The sequence below is a fragment of the Neodiprion lecontei genome, chromosome 2 (genome assembly GCF_021901455.1).
Source record: "Neodiprion lecontei isolate iyNeoLeco1 chromosome 2, iyNeoLeco1.1, whole genome shotgun sequence".
In the NCBI taxonomy this organism is placed as follows: domain Eukaryota; kingdom Metazoa; phylum Arthropoda; class Insecta; order Hymenoptera; family Diprionidae; genus Neodiprion; species Neodiprion lecontei.
The window spans coordinates 17,035,713-17,055,968 of NC_060261.1; the positions used below are offsets into that span (position 1 = coordinate 17,035,713).

Here is a 20,256-nt window from a genome sequence, read left to right on the forward strand (position 1 = left end):
GAGTATTATGAACATATTTGTGTCGATCATTTGTCTCGGTATCACTTGGAGATGCAATGCATCAAACCACTTTAATTATTGATACTCACTCCTCATTTCACGTTTCAGACTTGATACCGACAATAAGTGCACATACTCGAATCCGATAGAGCCAACAAAATTTTCACTTGTTTGGTATCATCCAGCCCTTTAAACACTAAAGTAGTTTGAAGAAACGTTGTTGTTGATTCTCCCAAAACTTATCACTGCCAGGAAGATTCTTAATCGCCGCATCACTGTGAAATTCTACTCATTGAGAAACCGCCTTGAAACTCTCAGACGCAGTATATGTGGATCCAAATTTGTAAGTAAGTATGCATTTCTTTTTTTACCAGTTCGGTCTCAAATACGTTATGTTGAATAAATATGAAGTGAATGCATTATAGAATAACAATAAGTGGAGCGACAAAAATATCCTTGTCGAAATCAGCGTTCCCTATTACCTGAGAACTAGTATAGTATAATATCACCTATTGTCTGCTGACCCAGTTATCAAATCAACGACGAATAAATTCATTTTGCAATTCCAATAACTCACCCAAAATAATTTATCATCAGTGCATGTCCTCAAGTACCTAGAGAATCAATGAATTAGTTTAACCTTTTTCCGTTCTTTCAGATCGCATAAACTAAATAGAACTCTTACAATTAGGTAACCTATCTGTATCATGTGTATTATACATATTATTATATAATATATGAGATTATTTTGTATGATAAATGCATTATACATCATTTATCTATCAATTAGTAATCAGGTTACCGGTTTCCTAATTGTTACCAGAAATATCATCGCTACGATGTTCAATTTAGCGAATAGAGCGGTATTGCTATCTGATGAAGTCTTTCATGACAATAAACTGAAATTAGTACAACCCGTCCTGAGTATCAACAAAATTACCCGGATTTCTTCATTTCAAATCATATGTACCGGACTCTGAGAAAAGAGTCTTGTTATAATCAATAAATATATTCCGTCGACCATGTTCAGGGAGCAATTTTTAACTGTTAAAAAACTTATTAACGTGTAATGAACATATGTGCCGTTACAACTACAATCGAAATTTTATAGTATTTGAGTTAAATATAATATTCACCTCTCACTAACATATGTCTATTATTGAAAAGATACTCTAAAATTGTGGCTGATAAAGCGAGAATTGATTCAAATTTTTTTTTCTTTTATCAAAAAATTAGCACTAATTGTAAAATATTTCACTCCGTGTTATCCCACATGAAGACTTATTAACAGTTAACAAATCTTATTTGAGGATTCAAGTTCATAAACTCACCATTCGCACGTTCCAAGCACGTTCTTTGTCTTTTAAACGCAGTTCATCGGCCGAGCGATTGATTTATAATAAAAACCAGTGTGACAATGCAACGGTAATGTTATGGAGCTGATGTTACAACTTGGGGCGTATCCGAACTTCTTCCAACATTTAAGTGTTAGTGCAGCGTGTTTTTGTTCATAAATTCCTGATCTGCATACGCGAAACGCATAACGACTGTCTGGGAACTCTGACCTATTTTCTTTGGTTAGATGTAGACTCAAGTTCGCCGGTGAAAGGAGCTTTGCCTACGCAGGCGTGGATCCTAAGAATGACCAAAAATAATCGATTTTTGATTAAATCGGTATTTTTTCCCGATTAATCGAGTATAAACGATTACTTTTCTTCTCAATTGGTTTTTGTTTTTTACACCCATGAACGATGCAATACAATAACAATTTATGTGACTATGGTATCGGTTATTTTGATCGTCTTACTTACCAAGCACCTATTTCGTATAATAACTAAGAGATAAATGAATATTTTCACCTGAAAATGGAAAACAATTTGAATTGAACTATAAATTATCAGAAACTTTTCCCCTATCAAGAAAACATACTGAAATTTACGAAATTTAGGTTTCATATGCACAGTTTCAAAAGAATACCAAATAATCGATTCATTTTCTACAATTCAATCTTCTTCGATTATCTTTTTGAAGTCGAATAATCCATGCATTTAGTATTTTTAGCTTATGTCAGTGGGCATCACTAGTTCAACCACGATCTTACATACAGGGCTGAAAACGACGGTGGTGGGACTAGGCACGCTTAGTGTCCAAGTTTGCTATTTCGATTCACGCCGCAGGGGATGCTAATGGTGTCGGGAGGTGATGTGCGACAGAGATAGAAGCAGCTTCCGTCCTTCTCACTTCCGAATGCAGCGAATGCGCTGTCGACTCTAACCCAAATTGATTAACAATCGTAGGATCACGATGTGAGGCCAAGGAGACAAAAAAGCACTTCCCGGTACAGCTAGCAACGCATATTGTTGAGTTGAGAATAGAAAAATTTGAACCCTAATTGTGTGTACCAGGGCCTAAAATCTGCTATAGGCTGACTGGTTCCTTGTTTAGTACTGCTTTCAACCACGGCACGCCTTTTAGCGCTACAGTCGCAGCCAATTCGCAGTTCACTGGTGACGGCGCCGCCATTTTACATTTTGTTACATTTCACAACTACCTGTTGATAGAAGGCGGTCGCTTGGATAGCTCTGATATAAAAAGTGTTTTGAAGTGTTTGTAAGCAAATATGCCTAGTAAACCAGAGTGCTGTGTTTCAATTGTTCCGACGCAACGTAACATCTTTGTGGCATTGGTTTCCAAAAAATGAATATGATGTGTCTCTTATGTAAAAACATGGAGCTCGACACCCGAGATTTATCGAAATTAGCGACGAACTTTGTGAAGTATTCGTGACCAGGAGGTTGATTGAAGAAGAAAGTTTAGTCAAAAATTCCGGTCAGGTAAAGAGAGTTTTAATTGTTGGGAAAACGCAATATGCTTAAACGTTTTCGACGTTTCGACCGGGCCCTGCCGACCATCCTCAGGAAATTTTGACGACCTGTTCCTGCTTAGATGTTCTTAGTTCAGCATTTTGGACGGAAGTGAAGACGAACGTATTATTTTTAAGACATCATACATATGCTAGTCCAATTAAAACATCTATTTGATTACCCTTCTTTTATTAGTAATTTTATAACACGTGAAAAAGTATTCCGTACTCTCAATTTGAATTTCCCGCTACCAATTTCTTATTAGCCTCTTTAATACTGATTGCAACCACGGTAAGGTAAGTGGCACTGACTGCAGGAAGACTTGTCCCCACCTCGGAGCACTGCAAATACGCTGATGATTGTTTCTATTCTAGGGTGCGTACCCCCACTATTGATAGTTCTGTTAGTTTCCAGACCTGCATGTAAGACCGTGAGTTCAACTTTATTAGAACTATGTTCGGATTCTATGCAACTTGAGGGCTCTGTGATAATTTAAAAATGAAGCTGTATCTTGCAGCCAAAGTTAGTAGCCAGGCGTGTTAGATGTTTTGAAAGAAGAAAAATGCTATCCTGATTCATCCTCATAATTTTATAAAAGTATTGATTCAAGCTACTTCACAAAATTTTGACTTTCGGTCTTCACTACCTGATTCGAATAAACATTAGGAGGTTTGGCTGATGATTCTGGTTGGTAATATCAGCTTCGTAATTTCAAACTAATCCACCTCCAAGAGGCCGGAGAGGGCGACACGCCGAGGCGAGAAGGATGGTCGGCGGTCCAGACCGAGAGAGAGGTGTACATGACCGAACTTCGAAGAGAACAGACGTTATTCGGAGTACAGAACTGTTTTGCAGACTGAACGTTTTATGACTCGAATCTACCTCTCTACCAAATGCCCAGTTATCAACACAGAGCAACAGGATCATTCTCAGGGCGTTTTGAATAAATCATGGACTGGCCAGAAACCTGAGTGCAAGGTATCAGCCTGCGTGGGTGCGGGATCCAGTAGGGAAGTTGGTCAGGGAAATCAAAATACACAGGTGTGATATAACTAAGCTTTATTCCGCCTGTATCTCCGACTACGACCTCGTATACTCAGACGCTCTCCGGCTCTCCTCGCTGAGAGCCCCCCTCCTAGCGGTACGTATGCGCTCGCATTGCTTGGCAGTGTTGACTCTATACACTGCCTACTTTCCGTGCGCGTATACATCACACTGAGGTTAGCTGAAAAAACATCGGCAACATAGCGGCGGTACAAGTTGGACGATTACATATAATGAAGAATTTATTCAAGGAATGAACGGAATATATAGATATGTAAATACATTTTTTCAACGGCGTATACAATATAAACCTACTAATACTGTCAAGGACTACCTACTGATTCAAGACTATTAGAAACAAACAAATTCGATTATAAACAGCTACGAACGGAATCAACACCACCACAAATGACGACAAACGAAACGAAGTTACTACAAACGAAAGAAACATAACAAAGTTATTAAAAACAAAAAAAAATGGTACTACAATCAACTAAGAACGATTCTGAAGCGAGTAGGACGTTTGTAGTAAATTTTGAAGGAATTCTAAACGAAAAAAGTTGTACTACAAACAACTACAAAAGATTCCGAAACATTAATTGGCAGCAGGGCCACAGAAATTGTAGCTAAAAAAAAAAAAAAAAATATATTCTCCTTCCCTTTTTACTACAAACGAAAATATCTTCACTACAATCAACTACAAACGATTCTGTACGGAAAACTACCGATAAATTCGATTTTTTTCAAAATGGGGTGACATTTTTATTTTTTTTTAAATTTATTCATTTACTTATTTATTTATTTTACTTCTGGAAGTAGATTCTATCGAGGTGTGTTGCACCTGTGCATTTCAACCCCTTATGTTTTTTTTTTGGCGCTACTACAAACGAAATCATTGTTACTACAAACAACTACCTACAAAAACCTACAAGAATCAACAAAAAATGATTGAGTTTTTTTAAGTCGGGTGCTAGGTCCACATGGGTATGATATTGTTTTAATCAAGTGGACGAATTCTGAAACGTAAAAAAAACGCACGAGGATGAGACTTAAGAATTGGTAGAACAAGACGAAAGGACTCATGTTATATGGAAGGAATAGTCGATAGATGATCTAATTCAGAAAATCACCATTGATTGTGATCTCGCGATCAGGCGGAATAGTGATTGTGTAAAAACATTTGAAACAGGTATTAGGGCTACCTTTCACCACATCATTTTAAGTGACGAGTCGCTGCTGCATAATGATTTTCTGATACAAAGCGATTCTCGATAGCAAGAAACGAAAGAATGGAACATATTGAATAGTCATCTCCATGGAGCAACTATTCATCAAGATGTTGCTAAAGCTATCCAACTGATTTTCGGAAAAGTTCCGGAAATTTATTGCAACGCTGCGTCAGAAGATATGCTACCAATATGCAAACCATGGTGATAATAACATCATCTGGCGGATAACACCCAAATCAGATCACAGTGGCACGAATTTCGTTAACATTGCTGCTACTATTGGCCCAAGGCGTATGGCATTTACCGACCAGGGTGTTCATATTCGATTTGATTGACGAAGACTGCCATTTATCGCGTAACGCCACCGTACACACAAGTCGTACACATTCTGACCATCACACATCGCAGTTTCCTCAAGAATAGATACTATTGAAATGTTCATTGTTGAGTGAGGTTTTAGAAGATATAGAAAACACGAAAATATCCTTGACAAATTGAGTCTATAGCTGTGCTATCGTTTTCATCAATACTTCGAAGTCTCATCATGATGAATGAACAGCTAGCAAATAGTATGTTTCGCACCTACATTATGACGAGTACAAAACGAATTTCGAGCATGAAAGTAGGATCACAAAAAGGAAATTCATTCTTCAGAGGATGCTATATTCAGTCGTTACAGATTGCGTTATTTGTTACACATTTTGAATATTATCAAAACCTACGCATCACTGCTGTGAAAATGCTGTAATGAACGCGATTCTACAAACAATGCCGAATACAAACATCCAAAAAAAAATTTTCCCTCAAGCACTAATAATGCCGTGAAATGTATTTCTGTAAGCGAAATACTACTAATTATTGGAATAAATTTCCTAGCCGCATTCTCGCAGTATACGAAAAAGTATCTGTTTATTTTTGTTCGACATTGCATGCAGAATTTCGATGATTTCGGCATTTTTACAGGAATACCGCGTTTGATCGGTCGATGAATATTGACGGTAGAATCTTCTAGCGGTGGCGTGTCAGTGGATGACCCCGATGGTTTCTGCCTCTGCCGTACTTCTTTCCAAGTTAGCCCAAAATTGCATTCGCCCTGTTGAGAAGGGATGTTTAACCTCTAGCGTGATTTCGGATCTGTCCCCTATCTGAAGGTAATTGTCCTTTTTCGAGTACGGCTCCCACGTTGTATTTCCACGAAAAAACAAAGTTGAAGGTTTACTGAAAATGCGTGCTTTAGTTGTGAATCATATGTTTCATCAGATATTCTCATTATTGGAAAAAACCTACCTGTGATTCGCAAAAGATGTCCACAATTGCACCATAATTTCCCTCATTTGTAGATCATTTTCATTTGGGGTTTTGTTGAGAGCTAAGATGATATTGTAGTCTACATGTGGAAAAATGTAAGTTAGATCATCCGCGTGTGCTACTCCGTAGTCCGTCGAAATGTTGCTGTAAAGGTAAGTGTTACTCCAGGTGCCCCGATATCTGAAGGCGTAGAAATATTGGGGATTTACTGCCACTGCATGCTGGTATAACAGGGAGGAGTACATCGGATAGGTGAACGTAGCGTCACCGATGAGTAACGTCAAGTTAGTCAGCAACTGCAACAAAGGGATTCATAAATGGCGCATCACCTAAACACTCAATTCTTTGGTTGGCACGATACGGGTAATTACAGAATATTTTAGGTCAACGATCACCAGAACTGATACGACAAGAATTTTTTTCACCCACAAGTATTACATACTGCCTGTAGTTTTTTGTGAAAACGACTCATTTCGATGAATTTCTGCTAAAAGACGCTACTGTAATACGATTTTCAATCAAGAGACTGATGAGGTATAAGGTCCTGATATAATCTACGCGTACGGTAACAATTTCACATGATGATAGAAATCATTCGTTCAGGTCAAAAGATGACTGCAGCGACCAAACTCCATAACTGTGCCAACTATTGGTAAATCTCTGTCAAAAATGGTAGTGAATTTCGCGATCAGTTTTCAGCTGTTCAGATTTTTCCGCGATATTCTATGGTTAGGATTCAAAATATAAGTTGAATGAACAACGTCGGAAATATGAAACCTAACCACTGGAACTCTTTGGAAACATTCATGACTTCCAACCCTCCTATACAGCTGGATATGTATACATCAAGAAAGCTTATCGTATTCCAATCGTCAAGTTTGAATATCTTTTTACTCACCTCACTTCTATTCATTGTTTCAATGTTATTGAAATAGTACGACTTGGCCGCCTTGACCCAAGCGGCTCCAGAGTCCGGTTGATACGACCAGTACAAGAAAATCGGCAGCAAATAATCAAAGTTTTCCAGAAAGTCTTCGAGACAACCCTCCTTATCATAGAAGTCTGGTGTGACGAGTAAAATTATCAAATAATTAGGTATAAGACTGGATATAATTAAAATAAGAGCGAGAACCTTACAAATTTCTGAAACCTCAAAATCATGCCTCAACTTTCTGATTATCTGATTTTTAAATAATTTATATCATCAGCCGTACAGGATCCAACAATGTCACACCTCTTTTCATTTTCCATCAGCTATGTTAACGTACGAGAAGTATTGGTTTCGATCCAAAATAACCGTCCTTAACTTCAATGAATCTTTACATTTCTGGGCATTTAGTACCGGAAAATTAGATTGTTTGAGAGTTGTTGATCCGTCTGTCGGTCTGTCTCAAAAAGCTTCAGCGATCATCTCAAAAATGATTTCACGAGAAAATCTGAAATTTACAGGCCTTTGCATTTGAATGATGGGCATGACAATTGTCGTATCTCGTGCTCTTACTTTCATAGGCCGTGTTCAAATCGTCACGTCGCAAAACCACGTGACAAACAAGGAGATCCGTCAACGCATGGTCGGATGTACTTTAATGAATCTCATTTCAAAATTGTATGACTTGTTCGATTTGCAACATTTCTAAAAAGCATGAACAGTAAACACTTGACTATTTAACTCGTGTACGGACTATCTATCTAAATCAGCAATACGAATCGATTTATACAAAGTTTATAGAACGTTTGAATGGAATTACCAGAATTCGAATGAAATGCTTCAATGGAACACAATTGTATGAGAAATAAAGAAAACATTTCACTCAGAAAATAAATATCTAATGACAAAAATGTTGATCATACTTAATGTTACGTCTATTGATTGAAATGATTTGCCGAGGCGCTAAAAGGTACGGAGAAAAATGCAGTAATGGACCGCAGTAGTCAGCCCCTCAATAGTCAACGAATTTCCTCTTGCATACGTTCTCCTTCTACAGTACAGATTTCCCCGAGACCCTGCTTAGTCGCGCCACTAGAAATATGCGCACAACTGAGTTTCGTAGCCGTCACACTTTCCATCGAACGAAATATGTAGGAAAATTGCTCATGGTCTGATTGGAACATTGTTTATTCTAAGAGTACGATAAAAAAATGTCATCGAAGTGAGTAGTTTTTAACGTAAAATCATAATTATACATTTACTTTGCAGTTGAAAATCGCATATTCAGTTATATCCATTGGGTTAAATTGAATGAATCTTTTTTCGTTCGTTGAGGAAGTTTCAAATCTCGTAAATTGATTTTAAGCGAGTGAATATCGTTTCTAATAACTGCACACTTTCCAAAAGCACTTGTTTTCTATGGACTTTGTCATTTCAACAATTACACCCTGTTATATCGGTTGCATACGGGTGAGTGACATTACGTTAGGCCGCAAGTACATAATTTGGCAAGCATCGGCAATGCTGTTTCAGACATCGATCGTTGGATGAGAAGGAGCATACATTGTCGAGGAGAAGAAGGTATCATACAGGTGATCCATGTTTCTCTTTTACGTTGCGTAAGTAAACCTCTCTATACCACACTTGGAAAAGATCTCGGTCCGTCCAGGCATTTCTTTGACCCTTATAAATCACAGATAAATTTGTAACGTTTTTGAAACACCGAGGTTTTTTTTTGAATCTTTCAATGAATAAAAGAGGAATTTTATGGGATCCACTCGCATCAGCGCATACCATCATAATAAAACGATCCTTTATCACCTCATGCCTTAGATCATCGTACAGTGGGACGAAGTCCTTGACAAGCGAAGTAAATCTCGAAAAATGAAAATCCACTTCAGTGAATTTTGACTCAAGCGTCAGGTAGAGCAATAATTAGTGCATTCAAACCCCGAAAACAGAAGGTGTATCCTCTATACCTGGCTCGCAACTTTAGTTCAAAGTTGACCGTCATTGACGGTGCACGTATTGCGCGAGAATACAAAGCAGAAGCACTAAACTTCAAAATTTCATATTTCAAGTGTTAATTGTGCGATTTCAACTTTTCAAGATGGATTCGACTCCTGGAAGTGTGTAAAACATATTTCTGTATTAGTTTAGTCAAGAATTGATGTTCAACAACTTTAAATACGGCCACATTCGGTGCTCTCGTGAAAACGACATGATTCTGTAGACCTCAATTTTCAAGCAGATGAAATGTACCATTTTCTACCATATTCTTCAACGATCCAAGTTCAGAGTTATTGGTTATAGGCTATTAGCTTACGAAATCCATAAGAGTCGCCCGCTTCCACCTGCTCCTTTGGCTGTAATGATTTTTGGTCGTAAGTCGCGTACAGTATGAGCGGGTACGCAGCGCGACGCGGCAAATTTCACAGTACGTACAAGAGAATAATAAAACCGGTCCTAACATATATCGAGACTTCATAACAAACTAGCATCGTTATTTTAGATTCACATTGTTTATAATAAACGTCTTCAATAATTCATGTTTAAGATTTCACGAGAAGTAGCATATGTATTATTGTCTTATCTGTCATAAATTACGTGAATGAGTATTACGTTTTCGTGTTTTTGTCTCCTCAATATCAGAGAACAATCTCCTAGATGAAACGAAATCGCTTCAGAAAAATTTAATTTATTCAACGACTTAGGTCTCGCCTCATTTGTTATAGCTTACGTTAAATATTTGAAGTTTTTATATGCAAATCTGTTTCAAGTTCTCTGTGGCTTTGTTATAGGACCTAGTGGGAAAAATATTACTCTATACACAAAAGATGGCATTTGAAGGACGGGACTACCCGCTGTATTGGAACACCTTAAATTGTAAATTTTCGAGAAGAGCGGACGTTCGGTGCTTATACCTAATCATGTGAGGCAGTCCTTTTCAGTTTTTGTTAAAAAAATGAGAACAATGTGGAAATCGGTTTGTAGGGAAGAAAATACGTTTTGCAAGTAATATGAGTCGTGGCTTGATGTGTCCTTTCCTGTAGCTGCTAATTCCCAGAACACACCGAACAATAAGGGTGGTCACCCATCGAAAGACTTTTAGTCCCTAAGTCAAAGATAGAAACGGAAGAGACCCGAAGAAATCCGTGAAACGTTGACTACGAACAAGTTATCAACTCCTGTTCGAATGAGCCTTCGCTCCTCGAATTGTGATGGATGCAACACTGACGAGTCTAACGAAAACTTCCGAGGTATCGAAAGGCTCTGTGAAATAACACCCAAAGTTACATTACCCGCAGATGCTGCACTTTCCTATATGATGGACCGCAAAATGTCGAATAATGACTACCAAGAACCGAGATCTCTGAACATTCGACAGCACTTCCGTATGCCTCCCAATTCCAAAGTGGCAGAAGCTAAAAAAGTGTGTTATCCACCCCGTACGGCTATTAGTATTGCAGAGAGCAAAGCAGAGTTAAATTACAGGCTTTACTGAACCATACAGATCAGCGTATTATATCACTTCAACGTGAAGTTATTTCGAGTATTGCTGACGAAAGTAATAAGCAGATGACCCTTGTTTGCAAGTGGGGCTACGATCGAAACTCTGGACAAAATGTACATATAAACAAAAGTTTCAAGATGACAACACGTCGGATTCAACTGTGTTTTTACTTCAGCTGTGCCAACACAACTCGTGTCTGTCGATGAAAAAACAGATGCAAAATTGTGACTTGTATACCGCTAAGGTTACAGTTTTTGAACAGAAATACAAAATTGACTGTAAACGAAGAACGCTACATCGAAAATCAGATAAACACGCTTGTTCTTTACGAAACAATACTAAGTCAGAACGAACTCTCGGTTGAATTTAAAATGATGTTAACGATGTTAGAGGGGAAGGTTTGCAATTCGCTGACATCTACCGCGATGCACAAACTCCCAGTTCATGGTCCACAAATAATAGCTCATGCATTATTGCCGATCCGCCAACTATCGGAAGATGCTTAAGAAGCTAAAAACAAAGACATCAATAGTATTGGAGAAGATTTATCACGGAAAGTGTTCGAGATCCGAAACAATGGAAGATATTTTCAATCGGCTTATGGTAACATCTGATCCGTACATTTCGAGTGCACGGACACTTGGGGACAATGAATCTGAGACGGCCGATTTTTTACACCAGACAGTTGTATTGGCAACATAGAGAAATCTACAGCGCCATAGTCGGCCGAGCGTGAAACGAACTCAATCTCAATAAACATGATACAACCCATGACCAGCCCCCTGACACTCACCCAGTTCGTATACTACAAAATTGTACGCGTTTTGTCCCCGTTTTTTAGTTCCTCCACGTGGCGCTAGTAGACTTCTGACACGCTCGCTGCCCTCACTGACCGCCCGCAGGCTTGTCAGATGACTACTAGTGCCACTGGTGATGGAGATTGGCGGCAGAACCGAGGGATATCTTGCCAACCTCTTTTAGAAGCCTGTGTCAGGGGGCTGCCCATGTCCGTCGAATATAACCCTAGAATACCGCGGGGATAATAACTTGTTAGATTGACACGTATTCTAAGGTTAGATTCAACGGGCATGGGTTACGTTATGTTTATGAGATTGAGTTTGTTTCGCACTCGGCCGTCTATGGCGCTGTAGGTTTCTCTGTGTTGCCATCATAAATGTCTAGTGTGACAAATTAGCCTTCTCAGATTCATTGTCCCCAAATGTACATTACCCCAGAAAAAAATATGCAGTTTATCTGCGGAAACTGTAGAATTGTTAATCTCACCTACAATATGTCAATGTACTGCAGAAAATGATTCTGAATTTGACGAGTCCGACGAGGAAATTGTATTCCATTAATTTGTTTTGTCATATTCGAAACTTTTGACGATGCTTTTGCTGAAATGCTCTTTACGTTCGTATTCATAAATTTTTTTAAAGTATTGATATGTCGATTTTATATAATATAGATGAATATTATTTCTTTGTTTCGCAATTTTAAGCCACATGGCATTCGTCGTCTTCTTGTTAAGTAAAATTTAGGCAAATGTTTACTTTGAATGCGTAATCAATGATCTCAAAAACCCCTGTAAAACTACTATCTTCAAAATCTGACATCATTGTTGTTTGAATCGAAGTTCATTTCAAGTTGACTCTCCTTTTTCGGGATTTCGTCCCACTGTGAATCGTAAGACTATAAATGCCGTGAAGTTTCTTAGAACGATCGAGCAAACCGTTACTCGCCTCAAACTTAGATGCTGCACCAAAAATTTGTTTGTGATGTGTTGAAACCTTTTCGGCTCAAATCGCCTGTGAGGGAGGTTCGCCTAAGGTTCTCTGTTACACAAACCATCTGTAAATTGCCTTTTCAAAACCACTATCTTCGACGTTTGTGATTTTCTTCTTCTTCGTACTTTCATGCTGGTCTTGAAGTATACTGAATCATGTTTTCTTTATTTTTCCTAATTTTCGTTAGAGTCTATCTTTCGATACCATAATCTTGCGTAAGCCTATGGCCCGACTCACCGGTATTCAACCAATTGATAATAATTGTTATTTTCTCATCGATGGTTAGCCTTTTTCTATTCTCCTGTTTTGCCTCGCTCATTCTCCGAATGAAGAGAAACATTCGTTGGAAAAATTATTAAACCACCGTATGAAATTTTTAATAAACTGGAATTATAATTTCAAGCAGAAAGTTCCGATGTTCGAAGCGTGATGTGACCCAAAATTTTTTCTCTCTTGACGTCATTGATCTATAGTTATCGTCGACGACGAAAATCAGCTAGCCGGATTCCCCAGTCCGGAAACAACCGCGCAGTAGAGATGACGTATGAAAATCACGCTCCGCAGGTTTCGAGTACCAGGTTCTCTATCTCCTGGATTCTGTGCTCCAGGTCCGCTACCTCGTGAAACTTGACTTCCAGGACAAGCGCTTCGTAGTTTCTGCGCTCCAGGTCCGTTTCCTGGTAAAATTCGACTCCCAGGTCGAGCGTTCCGTAGTTTCTGCGCTCGAGGTCCGCTCCCTGGTGAAACTCGACTTCCAGGACAAGCGCTCCATAGTTCTGGCTGTCCAGGTCCTTGACCTGGTGACTTTTGACCCGGCTTTATCATTTTTTTTTTTCTAGTGGGTCAAAGTCCAGGAGATGAACTAGCTTCCAGAACAAGCACTCCGTAGTTTCTGCGCTCCAGGTCCGCTACCTGGTGAAACTCGATTTTCAGGACAGGCGCTCCGTAGTTCTGGCTATCCAGGTCCTAGACCTGATGACTTTTGACCCAGATGAACAGGACGATATGTTGGTGCTTGCAGACCTCACCGGACTCCGTTCCCAATGACAAATCCATATGCGCGAAATAAAAATGCGGAATCAATAAATATCCAAGTCATATTTATCGTGTTCATTTTTGGTACACTTCAACGTCGTTGTTTATGGATGGAGTGGTATTGTTGGGTGTGAAAGTCGATGTCGAAATGAACTGTAATTCATGATAAACCGTTGCTTATGTTATCAAGTTGAATTTTTTTAATGACTTTTCTCCCTCAATTTAAGGGCATACAGACTGAAATGATTTTTGATGTATACGATCCATTGCACAATTATAGGTTCTCACGTACATTTAGACATTGTATCGTCCGAATATTCAAAAACTTGATCAAAACGCGTACCCAATTGAGTTAACGATTCTAACCAGAGCACGAGCATAACGCCAATGATGATTTCGTATATATATTGTGACAATATATTTTCTCAACATTCCATATCCACTAACAACGTTATTAACTGGATGCCACGATTCACTATGTAAATTATTGTACATGTATATTACGATACGTACGAGCAGAATTATCAGGTAGTGAGTTATATTTTAATAATCTACGAATGTACGCTAAACTACTGACAGTGGCATCACACCAGATAGTTTGATCCATTCAGTGCAACTGTAAAAATTTTTTTCAATTTGTGTGAGTGGTAACCGATCTGTAATTTTTTTTTTCAAGATATTGAAAAAATATAAAGTCGCTTCACTTTTTGCCAGAATAAGGCATCACTTGCTCAAGTTTCATTGCGATCGCTTCAGCGGTGTGGAAGTTCTGGCTCTCCGCGTTTTCGAGATGTACAGCGCTTCTTTAGAAGCACCTTAAAGGTGCCGATGGGTTGACTACTGCGGGCAAGTACTGTACTATTTTTATGGTTTGCTTTCTGCTATTCTGGTCATTTTCTGGGTTTTTCTATCAAAATCAGCCGTGATATACTCATAATTCGCGGTGAGATGATCAAACTAAAAAAATTTGCATTCACTTGCCTGTACTATCCACTATACCCTCGTTTTCAGCGACACCCATGATACAGGGTACATCACGAATCTGACCAGCTCTTACTATATTTGCAGGGCTGGTTGTTATGAAAGCCCCCTTGATATCTGGCTCATCGGTACAAGCCCATGTGGTGAATGGTTCATAATGCCACACGTAAAACCGTGCATGCACGGCTGTAATATCCAAAACACTTTTGTTACGCAAACACCTGACGAGGGAATCCGAAGTGTCATTCAAACAGCCAACGTAATCGCCGAGTTCAAATGCGCGCTTTGCATAGACAGCCCTGGGTCTGTAGGCCCATTGCGCAAGGCCAGATCCGCTTTGCATGATGAACTTATGAAAGAGTCCTGTAATGACGTGAATTGATTACGCCATGTTTCAGCATTTGATTATAACTAGGTTCATCAACTCATCAATGGAAAAAAAATTTTTCAGTACGTCGTACTTGTTGTAAAGATAGAATACGTCCTTCCAATTCTTGTAAATGTGATATCAGTCATCCCGTTAAAAGATTTCAATATACATCAATCAAGTCTATTGGATATTACCTCAAGCCTTGGTTGACTTCAATCTGAATTCAATCTTACCAATTGTCAATTTCGAAAGCGTCAGAAGGTGAACGCAAGCGCTGCCTGAGCTGTGGCCGAATAGCGTTACTCGATCATGGTCACCATGAAAGTATCTGATGTTACGCTGCACCCATTCGAGCGCAAGGACCTGGTCCTTTAAGCCCCAGTTTCCGGAAGCCACTTTGTCGCCAGTGCTCAAGAACCCCAAAACACCCAGACGATAGTTGAAGGTGACGAGAACCACATCTTGGTTCAAAAGGTACGCTGGACTGTAGATGGACGATTTGATAAACCCTGTCTTGAACTTCCCACCAAATACAAATGCCATTACCGGAAGTAGCGAGGAGTTCTTACCGCTGCTTATCTATATGTATAAGATCCGAATTCAAATCCAGTTACGTTTGCTTTACGAGACTTTTGATTTTGAATTCGTGGTTCTATTCTCGCTCAGCAACCGGCTTGCCTGCAAATAAGCAAGCCTTACTAGACGGGAATGATTACCTGCGGTGTGAACACGCTCAGATTTAGACAATCTTCGTCTCCAAAGAAAGTGATATGGTCTGTGCTACTTATTTGGGGGCAAATGTTTCCCTCGGCAGTAGCGTTTCGTATTCCTTCCCAACCATCCGCCGGCACGGGGTTGGCGAATCTACGACACAAAGAGAACTTTGGTTATCCGATTCATGACGAGAGTTGACGAAGGCTGCAACTTCTTCAGTTGAAACATTTCAACCGATGGTCATTTCACGCATAGAATTCTTATCGCGTAATTAGCGGGTTCAAAATTTGGTCCAACAGTCGGTTACTCCGAGCCGCACCTTGCTTACCTTCAACTCAAGATTTGTAACAGACCTGTTGTGAACCCGATAAAATCGTGGACTTCTAGTCCTTCGAATTAATTTCCGTTCGTAACCATCTGATCCATTTTAACAAACAAACCCGTCCACCAGTTGGAAATAAATGAATATTTAGTTTCACATAGTTCGACTGACAAATGCCATATAAGATTACATAGAAATAGAGTTAGGTTTGTCAGTATTGTAAAGACATTGTGAGTGTCATGTCACGCACTTACAGAAATGGAAGGAACTGCAAACTTTGTTTATTGAAGTATATCTACTTCGTTTGATAACTTCCTTGTTTGCGCGAACACTGTGTTTTCAAGTGTACGCGAGTGTTCAATAACATTTCTGTTATTATAATTATGACAGTGTTTTCGAAAGTATGCAGACTCAATTGAATAGTCAAAAAAAACGGTCAAAGAATGATTCTTCACATGATGATATTTCTATAAATCAAAAATGCGCCTAATCTACTGTTCTCTGTACAGTAAAACTTGCCAATACCGGACATCTACGGTACTAAAAATATTGTCTATTACTGAATAATGTCTGCTATTTCTAATAACATCAACGTTCAAATTGTACTTCTGGTGATGTTTAGACTATCCGTTGTAAAGAGGAATCCGTTGTTGGGAGGTGTCGGTTAAGGGGGGAGACCCAGTTAGCATTTTGAAAAAATCGTTTTTTTCCACTTTCTAAAATATTAGGTCTACAACTTTGCTCCCGCCGTTTTTTTTTTTAATTTTAAAAATTATATAAAAAAAAAATGGTATCTTATTTATATTTCAAAGTATTGTCCGTCACTTTCCACTACTTTGGCCCATCTTTCAGGCAACAAACGAATCCCGCGTCGGAAAAATTCTTCATCCTTTGATAAGATCCAAGAATCGATCCATTCTTTCACTTTTTCAAAAGAATCGAAGCACTGGCCCGCCAGGCCGTGTGCCATCGACCTAAATAAATGGTAATCAGATGGAGAAACATCTGGAGAGTATGGCGGGTGAGGTAGAATTTCCCATTTCAGTGTTTCGAGGTACGTCTTGACTACTTTCGCCACGTGAGGTCGAGCATTGTCGTGTTGCAAAATTACTTTTTCGTATCTATCATCCCCAGTTGTTCCAGGCGTTTTGATACTGCTTGCTGAGTTACTCCCAATGATTTTGCTAGCTGTTCTTGAGTTTGGCACGAGTCTTCATTAAGTAAAGCCTCCAGTTCATCATCTTCAAAAGTTTTTTCTCTGCCACCGCTATGCCGATCTTCAACAACAAAATCACCGCTTTTAAAGCGCTGGAACCACTCGCGACACGTTCTTTCACTAATAGTATCATCACCATAAGTACTTGAAATAACCCGATGAGCCTCAGCCGCCGATTTCTTCATGTTGAAATGAAAAAGTAAAATCTCCCGCAAATGACGTGAATTCGGTTTATAAGTTGACATATTTAATTAAGTGTAACTATATGACGCAAACAAAAATTAACTAATATTGATGTAAGGTTATATTTATATATGTCAAAACTGATGGAAAACAACTGTGATTTATTTATTTGAACTATTACTGGCTACTAGCGCCATCTTTTGGAAAACGGCGGGAGCAAAGTTGTAGACCTAATAACAATATTTCAAGAGTATTTTCCGAATAACGACATGCAAATCGGACCGTTATTCGCAAAGATGTATAACTTCGAAGGGCGCCGTGTCTGACAAAGCAAACCGGCGCTTCCTCGAAAATACTCGAGAGGCACCGGTAGCTCGTCGTCAACGAAAAATTGCTGCAGGTGCAGCTAACAAAGCGGAGAACGGCGCAGTATGTGGCCCAGGAACAGACGATTCAATGTAAGTTATAAAATAAATTTTTTATCTGCATACAAATCGTACTCAAAACTTGAAACGCGTTTTTCTCGAAGCCATGTTTTCGAAGTCGGTGATCACTGTAACTCGAGAACGGCTTTACCGATCGGTTTGAAATTTGTCTCACTTCTTTTATACATAATTGTCTTCCGGACGAAATAAGGATTTTTTTTTTTTGACAATCATTCTTTCCTTCTTATAGTGAAAAATGTGAGCGAAATTTTGGTCAAAACGACACTTTTGACTTTCAAGGTCCGCCATTTTGTGAAAAATTGAAATTTTTCAAAACCCTTCGTTCATCCGGAGCATTATATCATTAACCGAAGACCCCGCCCCCCCTCTTTTGTTGGATTCAGATGATCCATTGCTGCGCGAGAGTGATCACCGCAACTACCTCTTTTTTTTGTAAACGTCCCGCCCATTGCCTCGTACCGGCTTATTTTATAATATTTTTCTTTGAAAAAATTGTTATGTGTACTTTAAATATATATCTTACATATGAAAAAACTGTTGTTATAAATTATCTTGTCGTTTGGCCAAAAAAAATTCGGAAAAAAAGCCTTTTTTTGGACGTTCCAACTGGGTCTTCCCCTTAACAGAAGTTTTACGTCCCAAGTGTACGTATGTACGTATGTATATACGTAACCAATTTCTTTGCCGGACGATATCTCGAGACCGAGTTACCGTATTCCGATGATTTTGGTCTCAGCGACGCGGCTTTTCCCAACTCAGAACTGCTATGATTTTGGCTTTCATCGGTTCGGTACTTTTTCAATTATTCCAGTAACAAAATTACAAAACGTCGAATAACAATGATGATATCTCAAGATTGGGTGAATGGAATTAAATATAAATTGGTATCGTGAGGTTTTTTGGGTCGCTTATCACGATTCTAAGGTCAGATTTGCATAGTCCAGATTTGGTGAATTCAATAATCTGATATAAAACAAAAATCATTTGAATTTCGATGAAAATCGGTACTCGTAAATTTGTCAGGTGGCTGATCACGAATTTGAAGTCCGATTGTGAAATCGAAAAAAGTAATCCAATATGATGGCAAAACATCTAAACAGATTCCGATTTTGGTAGAAATTGTTAGGCGACGTTTTTTGGTTCACCGATAACAAATCCAAGGTTAGACTTCCAAACTTTGAAATGGTGGATCCGATATAGTGAATTAAAATTTGAAAAATTGTCATTTTTCCACGTAAAATAGTATCCGAGAGCTTTAAAAGCGTTGATAACGAATCTGATTTTGTAGCATGAAATTCGAATTAGTTATTATTATTTTTTTCTATCTACAAACTTGGAAGCTGCAGTGTGAGAACGGGTAGTTCGAGGGTTGGCTCATGGCCAGTCTGAAACTGTTAGTTTTATGAATGAAGATTTAAAATTAAGATATTACGATATCACAAATTCATCTCAAAAAAAAACTTACTGAATTAGGATAATTCGTATGAATTTTTTCACACGAAAGTTTATGTAGCGTTTAGATCTTTTTACAATATTTTCATACATGTCTTTCTTTTAGACACATTCGGCCAATTTCAATGAATTATGGATCGTGTTGTTCCTGAACTAATTCTTTATAAATCTTTCAGTATGCATTCTCTTCAATGCTCGGTTTATAGATGTTTTCATCAAAAGTTTTCACTTTATTTGTACTTCTGGGGCATATTATTTTTTATTCCAAGCTATAAAACGAACATTTTTTATTATTATTTCACTGAATGCAATCTTTTTGTTAATGGAACTTTCCACCCATGCCAAATTCCTAAGTTTGTAGGTAGTTAAAAGTGCCACATCAGTTGCATTTATATGATGATTTCTATGATAAAAAACATCATGGAATCGATAAGCACTAAATTTATGTACTTCACTTACCTCTTATTCCCTACCGGTGGTTGCGCGTAAGGAATTCCCAGAAATGCCGACACGTTTCGGCCATGGGTGGTGGTCATAATTTTTCCCCGCAGAGTCCCTTGGGGAATAGTCACTTCCGGTTGAGTAGTTCCACCGAGGTAACCGGCACTCAACGCGAAAAAAATGGTTAGCAATAGTGAGAGAAAAAGACACTCCGCCCCTGAATATGAAACCATTGTCGTCACACGACGTTGTCCGATGAGAACAAACTCGAATCAGGCGAATCTTGCTGGTGGGATTGTTTTATGGCTTCAAACTGTTTGTCCATCGCGAACGAGTTTGACATGTCAATCGTCAAACGTGATATTCAAGCTGTCCAACGACCGTCGCGCAAACAATGTAACATACATTTGTCTCGGTATCAC

At 38.7% G+C, this 20,256-nt stretch overlaps 2 protein-coding genes and 1 long non-coding RNA gene across 4 annotated transcripts in view; 2 read left to right on the forward strand and 1 right to left on the reverse strand.

Moving 5' to 3' along the window:
• LOC107221709 (flotillin-2) overlaps positions 1 to 20,256 on the forward strand; it is a 533,503-nt gene that overhangs the window by 311,951 nt on the left and 201,296 nt on the right. The window lies entirely within an intron of this gene.
• On the forward strand, positions 74 to 10,392 carry LOC124292850. The gene is made up of 2 exons (XR_006902789.1): positions 74 to 347; positions 10,175 to 10,392. It is a non-coding gene; the product is annotated as an uncharacterized LOC124292850 (long non-coding RNA).
• On the reverse strand, positions 5,784 to 20,111 carry LOC107228214 (esterase E4). Of its 2 annotated transcripts, none has more exons than XM_046731122.1 (7): positions 19,853 to 20,111; positions 15,777 to 15,924; positions 15,294 to 15,579; positions 14,691 to 15,053; positions 7,344 to 7,507; positions 6,425 to 6,741; positions 5,784 to 6,355 (listed from the first exon to the last, which is right to left on the reverse strand). In XM_046731122.1, exons 1-7 carry the CDS (start codon positions 20,065 to 20,067, stop codon positions 6,160 to 6,162), a joined length of 1,689 nt encoding a protein of 562 aa, XP_046587078.1. In that variant the 5' UTR covers positions 20,068 to 20,111; the 3' UTR covers positions 5,784 to 6,159. The 2 variants fall into 2 exon arrangements, with proteins under 2 accessions (XP_046587078.1, XP_046587077.1); XM_046731121.1 differs by having other exon boundaries at positions 15,294 to 15,639.